Source organism: Diadema antillarum, unplaced genomic scaffold, assembly GCF_040938485.1.
Source record: "Diadema antillarum isolate AM-2024a unplaced genomic scaffold, OU_Dant_1.0 seq00000384_RagTag, whole genome shotgun sequence".
Classification (NCBI taxonomy): Eukaryota; Metazoa; Echinodermata; class Echinoidea; order Diadematoida; family Diadematidae; genus Diadema; species Diadema antillarum.
In genome coordinates this window covers 962,713-985,781 of record NW_027271382.1, presented here as the reverse complement: position 1 = coordinate 985,781, position 23,069 = coordinate 962,713, and the positions used below count along the sequence as shown (strand labels likewise).

Sequence of the window (23,069 nt, the reverse complement as noted above, 5' to 3'; positions counted from 1 at the left end):
ACTATAACACCGATGTGGATGCAGATCAGGGCCCTGTTGCTTAAAAAGCTGCAATCAAACATAAGTCCGTTGGCAGCCAATCAGAATTTAGTATTCAAAGACTTACGTTTGATTTTCTGACTTATATTTGATTTCAACTTTAATGCAACAGGGCCCAGGATTCGTTAAACAAACATGACAGATTCTGTTCTGTCTCGTATCATGGAATTAAGGAGAGGTAGAAGTTAGTAAAGTGTGTATGTTGTTCAAGTTGCCAAACAATGAGCCGGGAACGAATGGTAAAAGAGGGCAGGAGTAAATATCGTTGACAATCCTTTGTGGTTTAGGTGAGAAAAGATATCTTGCCATCAAAGGGGGAAGAATTTTTATTATGTCTTTGAGTGGGTATTTATTCAGATGAGATCAGGTCAATGGACTTTCTGTCTTTGGGAGAAAAGAAACCCCATGTCAATCAGACCCAGAACCAGTGCCGTATATTAAAGGGGCATAGTCCCGGTAGTGTAGATGGCGCTGTTGATGATACTGCCGAAGATTACCGAAGTAGAGCTGTCATCAAGAGTAAAGTGCGTACGTGTTGCTAAGTAACGTTGCCTTTGTTGTCTTCTCTGCGCATCGCGCAGTCTGTAGTAATGCCAGGGTGCGTGCATATGTGCTTGTTATTATGACATCACAAAAGAAGTTTGCTAAAGCTGTCATCCCCCTCAGCCGAATCATGAGCCGAACTGTGATCGGACCACTGACTACAGTGAATCGGACTTCGTCGGACTCGGGAAAGTGGGCCAAAGCGTAAGCGCCAAAAGAAGTCGATAGCGTAGGTCTCTATAGGAGACTTGCGCCGTGCGCCCGCGTACGCATTTGACTAAAACACGGGGACCATGCACCTTTAAGAGAGTCTGGCCAACTCGGTTTTTGGCTTATGTGTTTTGAAGCCTGTGATTGGTCAAAAGCTGGTCCCGTGATCTACAGGCGCCATGTCGTTACCAAAGTCAATCACGCGGGCGCGAGCAAAGCTCATACGCAGTGCCCATTGTTCATTACGCGCAGCTACGCGCTAATTTTGTTTGCCTTTGGGAAATCCCCAATATCAGTCACGGTGCAGTGGGGATAATGAATTGTCATTGCCGTTGTCTACTTTATTGAAGTAGAAGGTATATAATATATTATTTTAAAGTTATTTTGATATGTTTCTGCGGAAAAACTGAAGATTTGTCATGCCTAAATTCCTGCCCAGCATGGCGTTGCTTGAACCACCTGACTCATGTGTAATGATGCACCGCTTTCCGACAGATCCAAAACGAAGGAAAAAAAAAGTGGGAAATCAGTGTGCGACGGGAAAACTGTATGATATGTTTTCTTTGGATTCCTCACGGTGTCTTTCAGACTATCCAAGCTTTGATTTACACTTGTATGCCAACGCCATAACGTACGAAGTGTAGCCTGAGGCATTTGTTTTGGTCGTCCGTCCGTCCTTCTGTCTGTCCTTCATTCCGTAATCATTTTTTGGACACCGTTTGTAATGAAACTGTTTGACATAAGATGCATGTGTGAGTGGACGAAGATTTGTCTTTAGCTTATAAACTTTTGTGTAAACACGCTCAAAGTGAAAGGTCAAAATCATGTACATAATGGTTAAATTCTTAAAACAATATTACTATTTCCCACATATCTACATGCAATTTTTGAAGGTGAGTACATGTATTTCCAGACAAAACTTACTGCGGCGACTATGATTCTCTTGTGATTTATTTATTTTCATTTATTGGGGGGGGGGGAGGTAGGGGTGGGGTCATGGGAGGGGCCAAAGGTCAAGGATCAATGTCAGGTAAAATGTTTAAATTCTAGTATCTATTGTTAAAATATTATTACCCAGTTCCTCCGTACCTTGGAGATTCACCCAATGCAAAAACTTAAAACCAAACACGGTATTTGCATGCCATCATTACTACACAGTTTACGCGTATATAGGGAAAGATTTTGGCCATGATGGTCAAAGGTCAAGTGAAAATAGTAAAATGACAAGATTTTCCACATATTTTCAAAATAACCACTCAGGGTATTGCCATGAAGTATAGATAGGTCAACTGACGAGTAAAAAATGCTCAAATTCCTTAATACTTGCTCTCTTAAACAATAAAAGTCATCCATTCACACCTAGTTCAAGGAAAGTAAACTCTCGACGTATTATATCTTATGACAAACATGCCATTTTTTTCTGTCAATTATATGAAACTGACGTGTAACATTGTCAAGACGTAGTCTACCGTATGTACCCCAAAAAAAATTACAACGGGACTCTCCGCATTGATATCTTTAAAAATAGTCAATCAATCTAAATACAAATTCAGGGTATGAAACTATAACTCATTGCCCACATTATTTACAGAAAACCCCATTCGATTTGCTTCAGTGGTCTAAGAGAAATTAGGGGTTTTGTAGAGGATGTCAGAAATCTCTTCCCTCCAAGTTCTGTCTATTGTAATTTCACACAAGAGCATCGTCGAAGTGCTTAACTTTGGAGAATCAGACTCATGACATGCTTTACAACAATCCATTTTTCTCTGTGACCGCTTTACCAAATTGAGAGCTAAGATATTGTATATTTTAAGACTCTGAAGTAGCATTTAAACAGTTTAATCCTACTGGGTGTTATCAATGCGAAAATCTGATTGTATTTTTTTTTTTTTGGGGGGGGGGGGGGACATACTGTACACCTGCTAAGAGAACAATGTAATATGGCTGAGGTATATGCCGGTAGCCATTTGGACAATTTTATTTGTTTTTTAACTTATTTCACATCTATATATCAAATGGTCCTGATCGTATAGTTTATATTTGGTACGGATGTCACTGAGGATATCCCTCATCATCATAATTATCCAGGTATTTGTGCTTTCGTTCAATTACAGGTCTTTTAAAAAACTATTTCTAAACAATTTGAGATCATTTACATACCTTAATACGCACTTGCCGATGACGTTTCATGTTGTACATTGTACATAGGCGTATTCCTTTTGGATTACATACTAGTAGGCCTTCATGTCTGTTTCATACATAACTATATGGTACTAAATAGGATGGTAATTGATGGTTATTTACGTGCAAAACAGTAATAACTGTGGAATTCGTCTATTGCCTGTGCACTGCTAGAATTGTAAATTTATTTATCATTATTTTTGTTGTACAATATTCTTGTTCCCTGGACAGCTTGCTAAATACGATATAGCATACAGTCTAGTGGTTCAAGTGTATGACACGGCATACTGTGAATTCTTTTTTTATTTTTACAGCAAAAAAAAATTATCATATTTATATTCAAGAATTATGTCCTTTAGACAGCTTCCCTATACCTGGGTGCTTGTGTCTACAATGGTCTATTTGAATGTGTAAAAATGATTGACGATTGTTGGCTTTGTTCAACATGGATGGAATGAAAGAATGTCCCTCCCCCAACCTACACCCTTTCTCTCTCTGTGTCTCTCAAGCAACACAGTGCCTTGCGCCTTTGGGACGCCTGCGCGTAACGCTAACCCCCAAGCGCACACGCTAAAACCTTAAGCGCACTGTACGCTGGGTAACGACATGGCGTCCAATTTATGAGTTGGCCAGACTCTCTTAATATACGGCACTGCCCAGAACCAGTGGACAACGCCCTCAGCGTGCAGGTCAGGAGAGGCATTTTCACTTTGGATACGTTGTGATTTCATTACTTCATTGCATATGACATAATTGATTAGTCTATTATAGACGATGACATTCTTCATGCAATTTTGTTTAAATTCTATTCTTAAACAGTGACGCATTTCCTTGTGACCATGAGAACAATGACAACTGAACATAACATGCATCCAGAAACCTGCTCAATTTGCAAATAAAAAACACAATAGGTTATATATATATATATATATATATATATATATATATATATATATAATACATATATGTAATTTATTTTTTCTATAAGTGAAAATTGGGCAAAGAAAATAGGATTCTTTGCTTAATTTTTTTACTTATCAATTGTATACATTTCTAGTCAATTCTCCTTTGTTTTCGTTTACTATATATATATATATATATATATATATATATATATATATTTATTTATTTATTTATTTATTTATTTATAAATATATTGGTACATCTCAAACAACAGCTCTCTTCTTGCTTTTGTGTCAACTTCTTCTTTATCAGCGAAAGTCTGTTAAGGCGGTTTTTCCCATCAATGTTCTGATAAGAATTTCATCCTATTCTCATTCAACTTCGTGCATCACGATTACAAGTAGAACTTCATAAACGGATGGGCTTTTAAACTGTCACCGTACCTACTGCTTTACATTGTGACATTTTCATTCCTATGATTCCTTACTATTTATAATGAATTCATCCGTGAAAATGTCACCATTGTGAGTGTTATTTGCTCTGGAAAAAGGAAAGAATTCAAGTCAAAACTTTGACAAAAAAGATCAGCTTGAAACAGCCATTTTAAAACACTCGGACAACTGTAGTACATTACAGACTCAGTCGTTGATGCTTGTCTTTATTCAACAACACTAGTATGTACATTTATTGTGAAAATATATTCAAAGGTACACTGCCTATGATATGAAAGTATCGAATATCACATAATTAGTTACATTCAGAAAACTACTTCTAGAATTTATCCGAAAACTTGCCTGCGCTACAAACGGGAGATTTTGTCAGAGATTAGAATTTGAACAATGCGCCCCTGGGCTCCATAGTTAGTTTGCAAGGCTCTAGACGTGCATTTGAATCTGTATTACTTTCGATGAAATCTAGTATAAAGAGTATTGGTATGATTTATTCTTTAGCGGCTAATCCGCGTATCGGACAAACTTATATAACTAATCGAGGAACTACAAGAGTGCACACCTTCTCCCAGTCTGTTCAGAAAAGAGATCACAAAGTCCAAAAACACGACACGTATATAGATAAAACCCTGCGATCAGCAAATGACAAGTCACACCATTTCCTTTTTATTTGTATCTCCTAATACTTTAGGCCTACTGTATATTATCTCAGTGTTCAGTAGTGCCTCAGCGACAGTTCCTTGTACCCTCTTATACAATATTGAATGTGGAACTGCTTTTGTGATATTAAAAGATATCTCATCTTCAAAATCTTTATCGTAAAAATATTGATTTGTTTAGGAGTAGGTATACTGTAAGTAGCAAGAGGGAAAGAGAACATAATGTTTTATATGTCATTTGAATGCTGCTCATGTAATTGTGTATGGTTTATTTTTTGTTTTGTAAAAAAGCATGTGAACAAAACAAATATCCATTATGGACAATAAAGACTGAAATGAAATGAAATGAAATGAAATGAAATGAAATGAAATGAAATTAAGCATGAGGGGTGAAGGTTGAGGTGTGAGATTTCTCTAATTTGTCTCCCTCTACAAATGAAATTTGTAATATCGCAACTGCTGATCTTTAACTAAATTGTCGCAAAAAAGGAACAACGGGACTCGAACCTCTCATCTACTGCTTTTCGGGAAGCGACACTATCATCAGGCTATCCCTAGTTGTCGACAGTGACGCAATGAACTTGGGGAAAAATACCCTGGAACCAATACTTTGGAACAAATGTTCTAGGTAGTTTTTTTTTTTCTTCTTGATATTGTTACCAAGATAATTCTGAAATTCTATCCAATCTTCTTTTCACGTTCATCAAAATCAATGTAAAGAGGGGAATGTGCTTTGCAGCCGAGTAGCAACAAAACCAGCAACTTCAAGTATATCAAGAATTAAGTGTAAGAGCCCTAAACTCTTTCGAAACGATAACTTGATTGTTTTTTTCAAACCAGCAGCCAGATAGTTTCTTAGCAGAGTTGAATTTTATATGACTAATTAATCATACCATGCATCACCGCAATGCATGAATGTTTAAACGTAGATTTATAAGGACATTTTTCTGAAATATTGGCTGGCGGACATAGAATTTTTGTTTCTTCCGAATTGATGCTGTTTGTCGCCATATTCGGTATTGTTTTTGTTGACTAAATAAGGGTAATTGGGGTCATATGAGCTTGGTTGGTGTTGACGGAAATATTCAAAACCGTCCACAATTACCTGAGATAACTTATATGACTCGCAATTTAGCATGTCCCGATTGTCATTTAAAAAAAAAAAGGTAACGGAAAAGAGTAAAATGCACATCAATGTAACATGAAATCTTTATTCTGTTCGTCTGAATCTCAAATCAAGGCAATCTGTAAACTTTAGAAATGGAGAAACCCATTAGAATGAAAACGTTAGTTTTCAGATCCCTCTGACAACAATAAAAACAAAAGAAGAACATTTTGTTATCACCACAATAGGAGAGAAGAGATGGAAAATTAAAAAAAAAAGAATATTTTGGGTCTATTGATTCATGTATTGTGCCTCTAACATCGTATAGAAAAATCCACTAAAGTGCAATGTACGCGATGGCTATAGTGAACAACGACAATTACATGAAGATATGTTCCATGCAATATTGTATTTAGAATTGTATAGGAAGAATTTATCCTGTCAATCAATTTTTGCTTTTAAACCAAGACCTTCGTCCAATGGGTGGTCCAGCCATTTGACTTATGCCTGGCTAAATGATTGTAAAAGATACAGTGTGGATATTGACAATCTTTTTAATTTGTCATGGAGCTGAATTGTTTTGGTGCATAGATCAATATATCATTATTCCTTCATTTCATTTCTTTTATGAAGTTTCCACACAAATTATTCAGCGTTGTATTTGTAAGACACGTCCGCATGACAATGAAAAGTAACACATAATTTTGCTAAATTCAGGGTGTGAGAAGACAAAAATATGGACTATGACCCACTCTATGCTCTGAAATCGGGGATCAACGCTAATAATATTGGCAGGGTTCAATAAAGCCTAATAGTACTATCACATGCAGCGACAGGAGGACTACTATTTCTGCGTAATTAGACAACCAACAAAGATTATTTGAGGTCAAGTGTTCCAACTTTTATCTCATCTCCTTCTTCCCTTCCGTGTATACTTCTGCCTAGCAGTACCCATCTGAACTTTAATTTGCCTGTTACGCTATTTTTTATTTTATTTTATTTATTTATTTATTTATTTGTTTATTTATTTAATTATTTTTATTTTTATTTTCATTTCATTTATTTATTTATTTATTTATTTATTTACTTATTTATTTATTTTTTTTTTTTTGGGGGGGGGGGTTAACATCAATACTTTTTTTCTTGGCTAGTTCCATACCCTGATTTCTTTGTAGATGTTGCCCTACTTTTCTACGTTATACCCCAAATCCACAGAGATTTTCTCTCTTCGCTCACTCATCGGAAGCAAAGTTTATCGCTTCCGGCTACCCACCGAAATGTATCGAACTACAGTCCGAGGAATCCCACTTGTGTTGGTCGACTATTAGGTCAATGCATGTCTGACATGTCGGGCAGTGATCCAATGAGGCAAGATCGTCAGATGTAGTTCGCTGCATGTCTGACACTCGCCTATAATAGTTGACCAACCAAGTCGGATTCATCAGACTGCTATCCAAGACACTCCGATAAGTGGCCTATGAAAAAACAACAACAGGGTATTAGCGAGTGACTTCAAAATGGTTACACATAACTGGCTCATACAACTGAGAAATCAGGACTTGTCGCAGGCTGGTAAGAAATTTCAGAATAAGAACACACAAGCGAATGCATAGTACTGTGCAACATTCCGTCTCCCGCTGGACTGTCGTATTATTCACACCGGCCTGTTACTCCGCGACTTGATCCGACAACATACCACAAATGTTAGTAATGCGACAACGTACCACAAGTAATGCACATGTCGCTAATACTTACGAACGAATAATTGCTACCATCTTCACCAAATTGTGCCCGACGCAATATCTAAAACATGATATGAAAAAAAATGTTACAAATCTATTTAGACACGATGGTTTTATACAAAAAGGGGAGTGGAAATTACTACTCAAACTTAATAGTGAAGAGAGAGAGAAAGTTGCATTTCATGATTTGAAAAGCGATTTTATGTGCTTTTTTATTCCAGTCGATCGTACCGTGGGCCGACTGCACAAGCGTTTATAAAGCATGAAAGTTACTCGCAAATTACCGCTGTGGTGATACATGTTTACTGGGAGTAGTCAAATATTGGTGAGTTTAACATAGAATGACAGCAAACACAGAGACAAAAAAAAAAAATCCTTCACAATCACATAAAGGTTATCACAATGATCATTACAACCACTTGATCAAGTTGTTGGGTTTTTTTTACTCAGGCTACAGTATAAATTTCTCATATTCACAAAGTTTAAGACACTTCGACAACATTTTTGAAGTTTCCGATACGAACTACGCATTCTTCATGCTATTCCATCCACGGAAGTCCTATACATAGCTTGATGAGACACAACATGTCATGTTGTTTGAGAATTGTAGATTCTACTCCACGGATAAAATGTTTTGCAAGTTACCAATAACCACACCTCTGGTTCTCGCTCCGGAATAATGCACCATCTGTTCAGAGAGGTTCAGCAGGATCGAAGTTGCAGAAGAAAATCTACAACCACGGTATATGTCAGTCTTTGTGGAATACCAAGCCTTCCTGTGTGTGACTTTTGATGGTGTTTTATTGTTTGTTTGTCCGTTTGTTTGTCGCTTCTTCAGTCAGTAGTCGCGCTCACTGTCGGCACTTGTTGGTTCCTCCGCTGTGGCCCCACATCCTCGCTACCTGTCTCCGGTCCTACACGCGTGTGCATGCGGTTTTCCTTAACTCGAATGACGATATCGCGCACCTCCGTTACCACGGGGACGACTATGATGAAGATGCCGGCCACGAAGGCCCACGTCTCGGCGAAGTAGATCCAGCCCCTGAACTGCCCTTTGGAGAGGATGCCCAAGGCGCTCATGACGGCCGGCCAGATGATAACGATGCCGCCAGTCAGGCAACAGCCCAGGATGAGTGCCGTCATGTTCGCCTGTCGGAACTCTGTCAGCATTTGGACCAGCGACGGTCGGTTGTATACCAGTTTAACCTCGGATACACCGAACTCTCTGTGGTTTAACAAAAAACAGACAGGAATCTCTGAAATCGATGAATATCAAGTTCACTCTTGGGCTACTTTTCCTACTGGTATATCTCTTTGTCTTTTTTTCCCCTGACGATGTGTCTTGTTGTTGCATGGAATACTCCTGTTTCGACACTTGTAACGACCTGAATTCCCATGTTATACAGAAATGATATGCCTACAAACAGCAATTATATTGTGCCCAGGAAAACAAATGTTAACATCAACATATCAGTAAAATGAATGTGGGGAGGGGGTTCGCAAAGTGAAATTGCGCGTTCTTTCTTACTTGACATATAGTTCGGGCCACGGGGAGAGTGGGTTGTCGATATCGCGTGTCTTCTCCCAGATCTCGGCCTTCTGCTCTTCGGAGATATTCCTGTTGGTGACGAGACTGATGAAGATGCAGAGTAGGGCGCCCGAAAAGATCGACCCGAGGTTTCCAATTAGCATACTCACCGAGAAATACTCCCCTACCCACGTCAAGATGAGACAGAAGAGAAAGGGGGAGGAGGGTGGGAAAGAATAAGAAGAAATGACAATAACTATCCGTGGAGATATTTATAGATGTACGATATCTCATTTTCATGCCAAACTCCAATACCAGTGCATGAGAGATTCAATTTTCTGAAGAAGATTGAAATATCTCTCTTGTCATTTTCTATCTCTCTTGTCATTTGAAAGTGTGCATCTCGACTACCGTTATCATTATTACTTTGTATATGTGTGTATGTGTGTGTGTGTGTGTGTGTGTGTGCATGCAAAAGTTCTGACGCACAGATCATGAGGGTCATAGGCTCTCAGTACTTACTGGGGATGAAAAGTTGGTATTTAACCATCGATATCCATGATCCAACATAAATGACAAAACATGACCCGCAATGGTGACAGGAAATTAACTCCTTCAAAGTTAGCTAACGCAATAGCCATTAAACGCAAGTAATAAAAGCTTTCCGGAATTGAATCAAATCTTGACTTTATGAAAGTGGGGAATAACGCGTTGATTAAAGTGTCATAACAACGTACCAACGGTCATACACGTGAGATTGGTATATAAGCAGCGAACGGGGCTTTTGAATGACTTACATGAACTGTCCAGGAACGTGGCGAACGACACGCCCCTATTGAGCACTGACGAGGCGACGAACCACGTGATCAGACCGCATATTACACCAGTGATGGCGCCCGTCATCATAGCCACGCCTGTCAGTCTGGTCCAAAACATACTCAGCACAATGGGCACGACGGACGAACCGATCAGGATACCCATGAAGTTATACACCACGTTCAGATTCAGCTTTACACAAGAGAGACAGCCCAGAAATATTGTGAGTTAAAAGGTACTACAAGTTTTACAAAAAGTTCAGGGCGACTAGTCGTATGCTAAGGTAGGCATGCACATCCTTGGCCAAAATAGGTCCTATTAAAAAAAAAACGAACTGAAAAAGAAATTCATTTTCGAGTACGATGCTTGTCAACTAATGATTGTTTGTTTGTCTCATTTTCCATCTGACATGATGGCTGGATAGCCCATACTCAGTTGAACTAACTGGTCTTCCATGGGGGTCTAGTTGTGTTATATACGACGTTACTAATATCTATCAGAGAGACAGTCTTTATGGCTACGATATGTTCAGTGTTGTGCACCTACAGTAGATTTCTAACAGCATTAATAAAATTAGAAACGGTTGTACAATGCAGGTCTGAATCTGTCCATTATTTCTTTTCCTCTTTATAAATGATAATAACTCTTGTACGTATACCTGCAGGTAGTCGAATATGAGAGTGAGAGGCACGAATGAGATCGAGACCCAGACCAAGCCCCAGTCCCTCTTGTCCAAGAGCAGCTCCAGGTAGGTCCGGTAGGTGCCGTGGGTGGGACATTTGAAGTTGGGTTTTAGCGCCCTCTTTGTCTGCTCTGCTCGAGCCCTGCGTCATCGAGAATGTGTGCGTGAAAAAATATTAATGACATATTCATTCTTCCGTACTTTGTTGCGTGCGTGGGGGGGGGGGGTGGGGGGATGAAAGGAGGCACTTTCCCCCACTGTAACCTCGTCCCTTTTTTCCTTTCCCTTTCTTTTTCAAGAAGGCTATTATCTGGTTTATAGCCTAGCACTACATGCAAACATGATGCATAATTTATCTACAGTCAATAACCATAGCATTGAAACTCCATTATGATAATTGTCTCCATCTCCCTGATTATGCTTTTGTAAATTTGATTGATTATTATGATTATATTACGGCTGTTATGGCAACAGGGGTCATAGCCCTGAAAGGGAAGAAAAGTATCGCTAATGCGTGAAAAAGAAAATACTGAAAAGAAGGTCGAAGGTCTTCCGGTATTCTAATTGCTTCAGTCTGTTGAAATAACTTTCCTCTGTACGCCTCCCTTCTCAAATGGTGCAATGAGAAATATTTAGCGTGTAATGCAATAATGCAACGATGTAATATGATGGCAGTTCACGCACCGAGGCTTGGTTGATCGTCACAAAAGGGTTATCATTACAATTGCTGTGTTATTACAATGTATGTATTTTTTTTTTGTGTGTGTGATTGTTGACAAGGTAGTAAGAATTTTTGATGTAATATTTATTTCGAAGAAGTATGAAATAAATTGAAATTGAAATGAAGAGATGAAGTGCCTCGTTGACATTTGGTATTATAATGACGATGCCAAGCGTCATGTGCACATTGCGAACAAAGTCATAAAACATATAATGATCAGAAATGGCGCGCGAATGACTCAGACGTGCTTGCATAGAACGCTCAGCGTAATCAATGTTGGTATTGTTCTTCGTCATAGCATTATGACTAGTTATGATTCTCACCAAGAGTGCAAACACACACGTTAAGGGGAAAAAAAGGGTCCTGACAGAGTCATGTACGATCAAGGTGACACGAACTCTTGTTTTGTATTCCCTCAACAATTTCTCCTTCTTTTTTTTTTTTACTAGAAAATGTACATCCTGTTCCCTTACCCAGTAATTCATCGTGGGTGGAAAGATTGTAAAATGCGTATCTCACGTCTCGGGCGCGCACATTGCCCAAACAACCGTGTAATTTCTGGGCAGGATGTCAAGCATGTATGGCGTCGGACTAAAATTTGATGCATCAATGTGCCACCCTATCATCACGCGAACATCGCCGCCCATTGATGTATATGGGGATCGGGGTGACATAATCGAAACAAATTTCCATGCCAACCGCATCATTCATAAGCGTGTACGGCATGCACTTTGTGGTGCCTCCTGTACTGACGTCTTATGTTGATTTTTTTTTTCACATCTGGGCGAATGGAAAGGTCGGAATTTCTTCTTCTTCCTTTTTGGTTGTGGCGTACATACAGCAAGTAACAAGTAACAGCCAAAAGGGGCATTTCTCTTTGTCATTTCTATTAACGTGTGCACATAGATATTGTTTCCCCCTACTATTCTCTAAAACGAAACAAAACAAAATAAAACAAAAATCCCTGTTGTTTTCGATATTTTTCATTGTGTCATGCATCTTACGTTGCTGGTGACCGCATAATCATTATGATCATAATACCATCATGCAGATATCTCGTTATATTAATAGACACAATTACTGCAATGTAAAATTCTCACCAGTATTAGCCTACTGAAGCACTTTCTTATTTCCTACCCAAGTTGGAATGGAGAAATATGATTTAGCGATGCTGTAAAACATTCCATTTTAATCAACATAATTTCGCGGAATGAATTACGGCTCAAATAGCACTTCAAGAGCGACGAAAAACCGCAATTCCTCATGAGATTCCATAACCCTTAATGTGACGTACAGAAAAGTTGATTAGCTATAGTTTCATTTTGTGCGGTCAAAAAAGGTCGTTACCCTCTGCTGATTACGCATTAGATGATTATCATCTGGTGTTTGAGGTAGGCCTAGCGCCACGACTGTATTCATATGCTTCGATACCGTTCAATTGACAGTAGCACCAACCAGACTTTAAACAAAAGCAAAAACAGGAAAACAAACACAGCAATAGCAATAACCATCAATCATGCACCGGAGCTTTTTGAGGAATTAAAAAAAAAACAACGAATAAAAGACTACGATTCTTGACGATGTGAAAGTGTCTGCGACACCATGCCCTGTCGGCGTTCCACCATAACACGATGTGTGACTAAAACGGATGATGCCATTAAATGACAACCACTGCATGGTGACAAGCATGGTTTGTACAGCACGCATTGGGGTGATTCATCAAGTACATTGTCAAGTACTCTGATTCTTATCTCTTTTTTCTTTAAGCCTCCTATCTCTTAATATGTATTACATACCTATCATTTGTTTTGCTTTAATATTAAACCTTATTCTCTGTTACCAAAGAAAGTGAAATGTCCATACCCTTTTCGAAAAATTAAATAAAATTTGAACTGAACTGAACTGAATTGAATTGAATTGAATTGAATTGAATTGAATTGAATTGAATTGCTGTCACGCTCTCTGAATCCGCAACTAGCAACTCCGCTCTCTATTTCGTCTCTTTCTCTCTACCTCTTTCTCACTTTCTACCCAAAGCTTGACGGCAGGCAACAAAATGACTTCGTAGCCGTATAGGTCACTTTTTGTGCTCTGCTGAACATCAATTTGTGATAGTTTTAATGCAATAACAGTTAAGTGTATATTCAAGTAGGCCTTATATGTAAACCATGTTCTACAGTATTTATTTTGGAAACAAATGATAGCTTGGTCACAATTATGGTTTTCATGTTAGTATAGTTTTCTTTTTCTTTTATTTCTTAATCATACAGGCATACCCCACTTCCCTTATTTAGTACCATTAAATCACCTGGTCTGTACTTGCTTTTTCTTGTGAAAAAGAAACGTTCTTCGTTTCGTTTTCACAAACACTGACTATCCGGGTATTACAGCCAAACAAGCTTGCTTTCATGTAGTTTCCATCATATATACTTCCCTTTGTACAACCCCACTTCGATTTCGACCAGTTATCATTATAATTATTGTGTTATCATCATAAATCATATGTATTTTTTGTATATTGTTGACAAGGTAAATAAAAAAGAACTTGTGCTGTTACTTTTGATGTATTTTTGATATACGGGAAGTGCGAAGATAAATTGAAATTGAAATTGAATACTCACATATTCATAACATGCATGCATACATAACATACATGACCTATTGTATATACACCACCATAACGTATATTTTGTATGTGTATAATGGATGCATAAATTGTTGGCTTTGATTGAAGTAGTACGCTGAAAAGGGACATAAAATACGATGATTTAGAATAGATGGAGCGTGAAAGCCATGATAACAAGGAATTTTATATGCATGGATGATATGGAAAGTGATACAGAAAAATTGTATATGATAGAAATGAGATTCATGGATATACACATTCTTCAAATTTACTAGTAATCCATTCATAGTCTTGTAAAGATACCACATTCTGTTTTTAAATAATGTATCGCAGATATGCATTCCGTGTTTCATTTTATACACCCTCTATCTTATTTTAGATGTTCTTTTGCTTTCAAATAGATCACTCAAAATACATGAACATACATAATACGTATGATTGTGTATACATGTGTTGATGAATTTAGAATTTTGGAAGAAGCACATAATTACAAATATATAAGTAAATACAAGAAAAGAGTCGCGAATGAGAAATGCATTTAGAAATATCTTCACGTATGAACACACATGCTTGTAAACAGGCATGATACCACACGCACAAATAAACACACACACAGCATGGCATTAACAATGAGCTGCCATTTTGTTTAAGATGGCGCCATGTACTCAACACTGATCTTTATCATGTTTATGGGAAGTAAATGTATCCAGATTTCTCATATAGGCCAATCGCTTTGAAGCCACCGCGTCGCCATCTTACCACGCACATCGCAGATACAATAATGATTATTGCGAACGGATCGAGTACGACGTCACGTGATCGGTTTCTGCTGGAAAATGCGTGCAAGTACCCATACAGTGTGCCCGGTAACATGGCGGCGCGGCGGTTTCACTTGTTTGTACAGCGTGAATGGGTCAATAAGGTATCCAGATACGTCATAGAGAGATCTGGGACGGGGGGGGGGGGGGGGTGGTGTTTCACGAAGAATCTTAATAAGTCGAACTTAAATGTTAAGATCGACTTAAAATCATGGTACACCGTTTATTTCTCTTTTCAGTTTTGTTTAATGTTTTCAGAATCCGCTTCAAATTGTTATCAAAATTTACATTAAAAATCTGTTGTCCGTCATTGCATTTTGTTAATTAATGCCTGTTTGAAAGAAAATCTCCAAAATGTTCATTGTTATTATTATGAAAGTTAGAATTTTATTGAAGTCACACACAGCCTGCCATGATTTTAAGTTGATCTTAAAATTTAAGATCGACTTAAATTCTTTGTGAAACACCCACCATGGGTAGTCACTCACCTATCGTCCGCGTGACAGCTGCCACAGTTGGTCATGCTCTGGCAGTCACATTGGTCCCTCAGCGACGCCATCCTCCCGCGGGACTTGCCGCACAGGATGCAGGCGTTGCTGTCGGTCATCCGCCGGAACGGCTTCAGGTGGATCTGGTAGCAGTCGTAGACGAGGATGGACGTGATCGCCATGACCTCCGCCGACCCCGTGGTCGTGACAGCCATGAGGATGAGGATCACCATGAGGATCTCGCCGCTCGTCCCGAGCAACTCGTGGGCAACTCTCGGCGAGACAAGACCTGTAATGACGAATTTTACATTTTTTAAGAGGAAACCAAAACCCAAAGAGAAATGTGGATTGAGTGAAAGCAGCAACATTAGTAGAACACATCAGTGAAAGTTTGAGGAAAATCGGACAAGTTATGTTTATGAATTTTCAAAGTTTTGGTGCTGGAACCGCTGGATGAGGAGACTACTAGAAGTTATGGCGTCATGTGTGGACAACAATATACAGAAAATATACAGGGAATTCCACCAAAAAAAAATCATTTTTCTACCATAATGAAAGAGGACTAGGCTTGACTAACCGCTTTCAGAAAGCAGGGGGAATAATTGCTACCCTTAACATATGTCAGTATCAAGTTGATGGAATGTGTGATACCAACCTTCCGCGATTTCTGACGGCGAGAGAAGCTCCGTCCCGTAGTGGGTGTTGAGGGAGAGGTAGCTCAGACCCATGGTCGAGGCGAAGGTGAACGGGATGGAGAACCAGACCAGCCCGCCGAGCAGGAAACCCCACATGCCTTCCCGAGGCTTGGCCGCCACGCTGCTCTGCCAATACGACTGGTCCACGAACACCGTGCCGAAATTTCCTAGCGATGGATTCGATTGGAAATTTCAGTGATGAGATTAAACGTGTTAAAGTATGGATTTTCTAGGGGTTGCGAAGTTAAAAAACAACAACAAACAAACAAACAAAAAACAACCCATGGCACCCACCCCCAAATAAAAAAACAAAACAAAACAAAACAAACATGAAATGCATAGTGTACACAAAATGCTGTGAGTAGTGGGCCCTACGAGTATACGTACAATTCAGTTATTGGATATTGAATACATATTGATAAAAAGAAAACACATTTAAAGGACAAGACGAGATTCTTATCATTTTCTTTTCACCGAGTACAGTGATTGACAAAAGTGTTTAGCTATTCATCACATGATACGAACCTAATCAAAATCACTGATGTATTGCTTTTCAAAAAACCCCAAACAAATTTGCAACTCACATCAAGTTGAGTCTAGCCATTTTGATAAGAATTTTTCATTGATATATCTGGCACTTCTCTGACGATACGGTATATTGTTCTCAAAATTGAAATCAGTGTAGAATCTTAATTTGTCATGTTTTGTCTAAAATTAATAGTCAGCACATGCATGATGAGAATCAGTGTACGCCACAGCACCAGTTATGGTATTGTATCGCAGACACCAGAGAAATCTTCAATCTTGCCATGAAGCCTATATACAGACGTTTCCGTATCTGGATGAAAGCGTTGTTGTGGGTCCCCCCCCCCCCCCCCATAAATCGATTCCAAGCCGCATGAATTATAGAGTCATGATATAACTCACCGACCAAGTTAATGACGCCAAACATGATTCCTTGTGGGGAATTGAATGTTAGGTAACTCCTGCCAAGATTCGCCTGTGGTCCCACAGTACAGTTTAGTAAATCGTAAACTGCATCAGTTGTCCCTGTCGAGAGAGAAAAAAAGCAAACAAACATAGAAATAGAGAGAGAGAGAAATAACACCAACACAAACCGCAAAAAAAAAAAGCAGAGGAAAAAGAGAGAAAGATGGAAGGACGAGAAAGAAAACAAAATAGAAAGAACAAATATTGCAGAGAGACATTAATTTTTTGAACAAGTATGACATAATTTGTCGTCTGTGGTGTGTGTGTGTGTGTGTCTGTGTGTTTGTGTTTTTGCATTGTTCATAGATGACTTCGATGTAGAACAGTTAACTGATCGTTTTATCCTGTATGAATAATGTTCATATATGTGACACATTCTATGGTGTGTACATCACGCAGAACATTTTCCTGTTTCACCATGCGCATTGATCCTTGAAAAAGACTTTGGGGAATGAAAGAGAAGCGATGAGTGGTACGTTTAGAGAGAGGGGGAGGGAGAGAGAAAAAAGGGAGCAGCAGTTTGCCCTCGCACCATTCCGTCCTTGTGCTTTTATGCTGTTGCTATTGCGTGTGTATGTTAAGGGGGGGGGGGGGTATTTTCCCGTCTTGTATGGTGTTAATTGAAGCACGTGTGCGTACGCATGTATTTGTATAATTATACTCCCAAATGCAAGCAAATGAGCAAGTATTTAGCATACGGCCGAGTAATCTAACCGAATTTCCAAAACATCAGAATAAAGGGACAAAATTGGGTTGAGAAGACCGAATTAAGGCTTTCGATCGTGGTTAGACATAAGTAAAGGGATTTACCCCCTCAATCATAAATAAATCAAATTTGCTGTTCTAGTTTTCACACTGGTAAACAAGAATGCCCTGTTACTCTGTCTTTCAGTATTCACACACAACTCGCTCAAAGACTGTAATTGCAGCCCACTGAGTGTAATTTGAAAGTAAAAAAAAAAGCACGTATTCATATCAGGCATTGTTCCATCGTTTGGAGTGAGTGTCTCACGTAGTGCTCTCAATCGTGTTTATACAAAATGGCTGTTTACCAAGCGGGGAGTCGCTCTGGCCCCCGACACCGTTGAAGGTGATGAGGAGGAAGACGATCATGATGATGAAGATGATGCTGGTGTTGAAGTAGGAGAGGTAGAAGGTGGCTCCGAGCCCGCCGATACTCGTGCTCGCCCCGATGATCGCCGCGAGACACATCGCCGACATCTCCAGCGAAAGTTCTTTCACCAGCGAGCTTAGCACAGCGCATCCTCCTGCGGGATGAAAGAAGATGATTGAAGTTAAATTTTCACAGAGGATGTATAGAGGACTCATTCAGACTTTCTTACTTGAAATGAAATACAAATTTGTTCTATAGAGGGGCACTTAATGGCGTCAGACCCACAGTAGTCTGTTTATAAGCGTTTAAGTGATTCTTTGTTGGCCACGTAAAATTGGGGTCACCCCACGAGCGGGACATTGAAAAAAGGTCCACGACCTATACACTCACGAGTCATACGGTCCACGAGCAAGACATCTTGTATAAACAGGCCCACGAGTTAGACACAGGGCAGAGAAGGGCTAACGCATAGCTCGTGGACTGTATAGCTCGTGATGGGAGTATTTTACTTCGTGTTTGAGCTCGTGAGCCCTGCGCACTTACTATCTAGCCGAGGGCTGTGTGACTCGTGAGCTGTATAACTCGTGGAATGTATCATTCGTGGGTGTCTAGCTCGTGACGTGCACCCGTAGAATGAATTCCCACACAAACAAGCAAACAGCAGATCTTGTCTATTTTTTAAAACAATTATAACATCCGTGTCATTTTCTTTTTCAGTATGTTATTTATACTTTTATGTAGGTGAGGAGTATTTTCATTTTTCCAATGATGGCAACAGAAAGAAATATGATTTGACGGTTATATTGATGACAATAGAGGTTAATAATGATTACTATTTTTTCACTTCAATCACCATCATCACCGTAGTTGTTTATTTCATTCATTTAATTTAATTTCATTTCCGACAATAGAATAAAATACAAGTGACATTTGCATATAAAAAAAAATTTAGTTCAATGTGACTTTTGCATATTTAAATGAAATTAATGCAGATCATTTTTTTTTACAATAACTAAGACAAAACATACTTGTAACTTAAATAAATACATGGGCAATCTGGTTGTTTGAAGAGTATTACTGGGGAATCGTTTTTGACAAAAAAACAACAACAACTCTCATCATACAGACTAAACATAACGCCTATTCAATTCAATTCAATAGTTTATTTATTTCCATCATCACAAAGAAAAGAAAAGAAAAAGTTGACATAATCCAAAGTGATACAATTCTTTTTCATTTCTCTTACACTCGTCTGATAAAGGATTTTTTTCAATACAATATAAATTATATTATACACGAATGATGTCGTAAAAAAGAAACAATGCACTTTGTCATGGCAACAAAAATAGTAAATAATCACAATGATGGAAAACAGTGTTCCACTAAAAAGCCACGCTTGTAAGACGTGGAACTCTGGAACAAAACAACAACAGCACCAATTTGTTATATCAATATATTCATTTTAAATTCTTCTATATACTATTGTACATTTTACTCATTGATATAATGATGCTGGTGTGCCAGGAAAATTGAACGGAAAGGAAGATATGCAATCGGCCACAAAAAAAACAACATAACGACGACAACAACAACAATAGCACAATACACAGAAATAACATAGAAGTTACAGAGCACATCAGGTTGAAGATATTAATCTCTGTATCCCAGTTACCAAGGATTCTCTATCAAAGCGCCTGAAAAGCTTTTACGCACTACATACGATAAAGTAATCAGGGTAATGAATAAAGCATATTCCAGTATAGTTACTTTCACCTTGCATGATCAAAGTGGGAGACACTTTATTAGAATTCCTGAAAACTGTATTTATGTATAAGTATGCTTATCTATTCATTTATATACACCGATATATATATATATATATATATATATATAATTATATATATATATATATATATATATAATCATATATATATATATATATATATATATATATATATATATAATTATACATATATATATATATATATATATATATATATATATATATATATGTTGAGATTTCACGTACTGGCTCCTCGAAGAAATGAAGAAACAAACTGGTAATGCATTATGCATTTTCGGCCAATAAAGCGTGAGTTTATTCGACTCAAATTTTTGGCGTCCTACGCCTTCTTCAGGACTGTCAAGATTCTTGAAGAAGGCGTAGGACGCCGAAAATTTGAGTCGAATAAACTCATGCTTTATTGGCCGAAAATGCATTACCAGTTTCTTTCTTCATTTTATATATATATATATATATATATATATATATATATATATATATGTGAGATATTAGGACAGAGAAAGCGGTGGGTAGATTTGAAATTATTTTTCCTCTTATTGTTCCTCCTTTTATTTGGAAAAAAGTGCAAGAGTTTATAGGTATATATATATATATATATATATATATATATGCACATATATAATTATTATACTTTCATCAAAATTGACGTAATGAATTTGTATTGAATGCATGTAGTACTGGAATATATATTGAGTTCTTTCTGAGAAGCCTTTCATACTAATTCGTGGCAAACTTCTCGGTATCTTGTTGTGAAAGGACGTGCAGCCTTCTGCCGAAGTTTACTCTAGGTCGTGTGAAGTAGTTGTATACAGATAAATGAATAAAAGTTTAGTCCAATAACAGCAATTTCGACGCTGCCTGCAAATGTATATTAAATGTAGACTTGTAAACGGTATTTTTCCCATCTTCACCATCCGTCCTTATCAAAACACGCGATTAGTCATGGCAAGGTTCACACAGGGTTACTTTATCCTTGCAAGTAGATCCTAATCTAAAGGCTGTTTGTCTTAGTAAAATAAGCATATATCTCTTGGGCATGATATAGCGGCAATCAACAAACACATACACCTCAAAATCCCAAACAAAATCTATCAGTCTCGCTTTTAACAAACCAGAATGTGATTGCATTAGTGTTGTTTGGTCTATCCGCCCGCTCTATCATTTAGACCCCTTAATCAGTTTAGCTGTAACTTCCACTGGGTGCACATTCACATTATACTTTCTGATCACGAATTCTTCACATAGAATTTAGTACCGTGTCCACCGTTCTGTACCTATAACGAGTAGTTACGGACTTTTTGACATTTACATGGACAAGATTTTAAAACACAAGCACACACATGCATCAATGTTTTAGAGATTGTAATTTTTTTGTGCTTTGGCTAAACACGTTTCATATAACCGTGTGTAATCCCTTTTGATGAAAATGTGGAAATCAAATTAATAAGATCGAGACAATCAAACAAGTATGTCAGTTGACAAGGATTAGAACGTATGGGATATAATGAGACAGAAAACAGTTTACAGATTATCACAATTTCTCTTTCATTTTGATTTGATTTTTATTTTATCTTATTCCTGCATTTGTAAAAGTACGACAAAAGTAGATAACAACGTAACAAACAATTTTCCAAAGTAAATCATATAATGGACAAAGAATGAATATATCATGTATAATCATGTACCTATCATAGAATACAATATACGTAAATTGTAGACATGCACGAACACCAGGAAAAAAATATCGGTCATATAAATGGTCATTAAGATTGTGGCATGGACGCAAGTGTTCCTACTCAAGGTCAACACAGTGATTTTGCTAATTGCGGTTTGATTAAAAAAATCTGATATCAGATAATTATCATTACGCGTTTGATCTTTGTAAAATGAGGTCATTGCTGTCTCTGTGTGCTCTCGTGATAATCATATAGAATCCTGTCAAGAAATATATTGCAACCGAGTAAAAGCGTGCTCCGTCCATGCCAACATCTCCACAGATCCACCACTGCTATTAAGTGTTAGGTGTAAATGGGGGGGGGGGGGGGAGGGGGAGGGTGTATATTTCCTCACGTACTCTGTCTTTCTTACTGCTAAGGCAGACGTGCTTGTGAAATATGTGGATCAACATCATCTTACTAAAGGTCCCTCGCAACAAGATCCTTAATTACAAATAGTTTGCCGGATAAGGGTGCCCTTGATTGACGGTGTCGCATTGTTTTTGTCATCCCCGACCCCCCCCCCCTTTTTTTCCCTTTTACTGCCAAGGTCGCGATGCACTTACACAGATTAATACTACTAGAGGTCTGTTGGTCACCATAGGAGAGTGATAACAACATTTTGTTACCGCAGGTTGCCAGGTTAATACTCGACCACACCCTGATCCATTAAGCTTAGCTTGGGTATGTAACCACGTCATTGGCTAATTCGGTAGCATCCTATTATTATCCAAGTGGACTCATCAAGTATGAGACAAAACAATAATCATGTGAATATGCAAAATGTGCTTGCGTTATCTTTTATCAAAATAGCATGTGGAAATGTTTGCGTCACGTTCGGACAACACAAACAGTTCTGCAATTATTGCTTCCAAAACCCCCAATCAATCCATATTGGTCACTGTCAAAAAAAAGATTTTACTGGAGGAGTACGAATCTATATTTGTGCGTTCACTTTATGACTGCTCCACGTACTCTGCATCTGAACACAGAGAGAGAGAGAAATACGTGAACACACACACACACACACACACACACACACACACACACTAATATCATGTATATATATATATATATATATATATATATATATATATATATATATATATATATATATCGAAGAACTTCGCAGCCATTTCGTAAGACGCAAATACGACCCACAGACCGTAGATGATGCCATAACAAGAGCAAAACAAAAACCCAGACCTGAACTCCTCACCTACCACAAACGTAGAAAAACA

The 23,069-nt window shown here is 38.2% G+C and overlaps 1 protein-coding gene across 1 annotated transcript in view; it reads right to left on the bottom strand.

Moving 5' to 3' along the window:
- Positions 1 to 8,665: 8,665 nt before the first annotated feature.
- Positions 8,666 to 23,069, bottom strand: part of LOC139731779 (uncharacterized) — a 70,208-nt gene continuing 55,804 nt past the window's right edge. The window contains exons 4-11 of the mRNA XM_071642656.1: positions 18,248 to 18,463; positions 17,133 to 17,255; positions 16,166 to 16,372; positions 15,511 to 15,799; positions 10,834 to 10,999; positions 10,157 to 10,367; positions 9,360 to 9,543; positions 8,666 to 9,056 (exon numbers count right to left, since the gene is read on the bottom strand). Of these exons, the coding sequence (XP_071498757.1) occupies positions 8,666 to 9,056; positions 9,360 to 9,543; positions 10,157 to 10,367; positions 10,834 to 10,999; positions 15,511 to 15,799; positions 16,166 to 16,372; positions 17,133 to 17,255; positions 18,248 to 18,463 (1,787 nt within the window). The remainder of the gene's footprint in view (positions 9,057 to 9,359; positions 9,544 to 10,156; positions 10,368 to 10,833; positions 11,000 to 15,510; positions 15,800 to 16,165; positions 16,373 to 17,132; positions 17,256 to 18,247; positions 18,464 to 23,069) is intronic.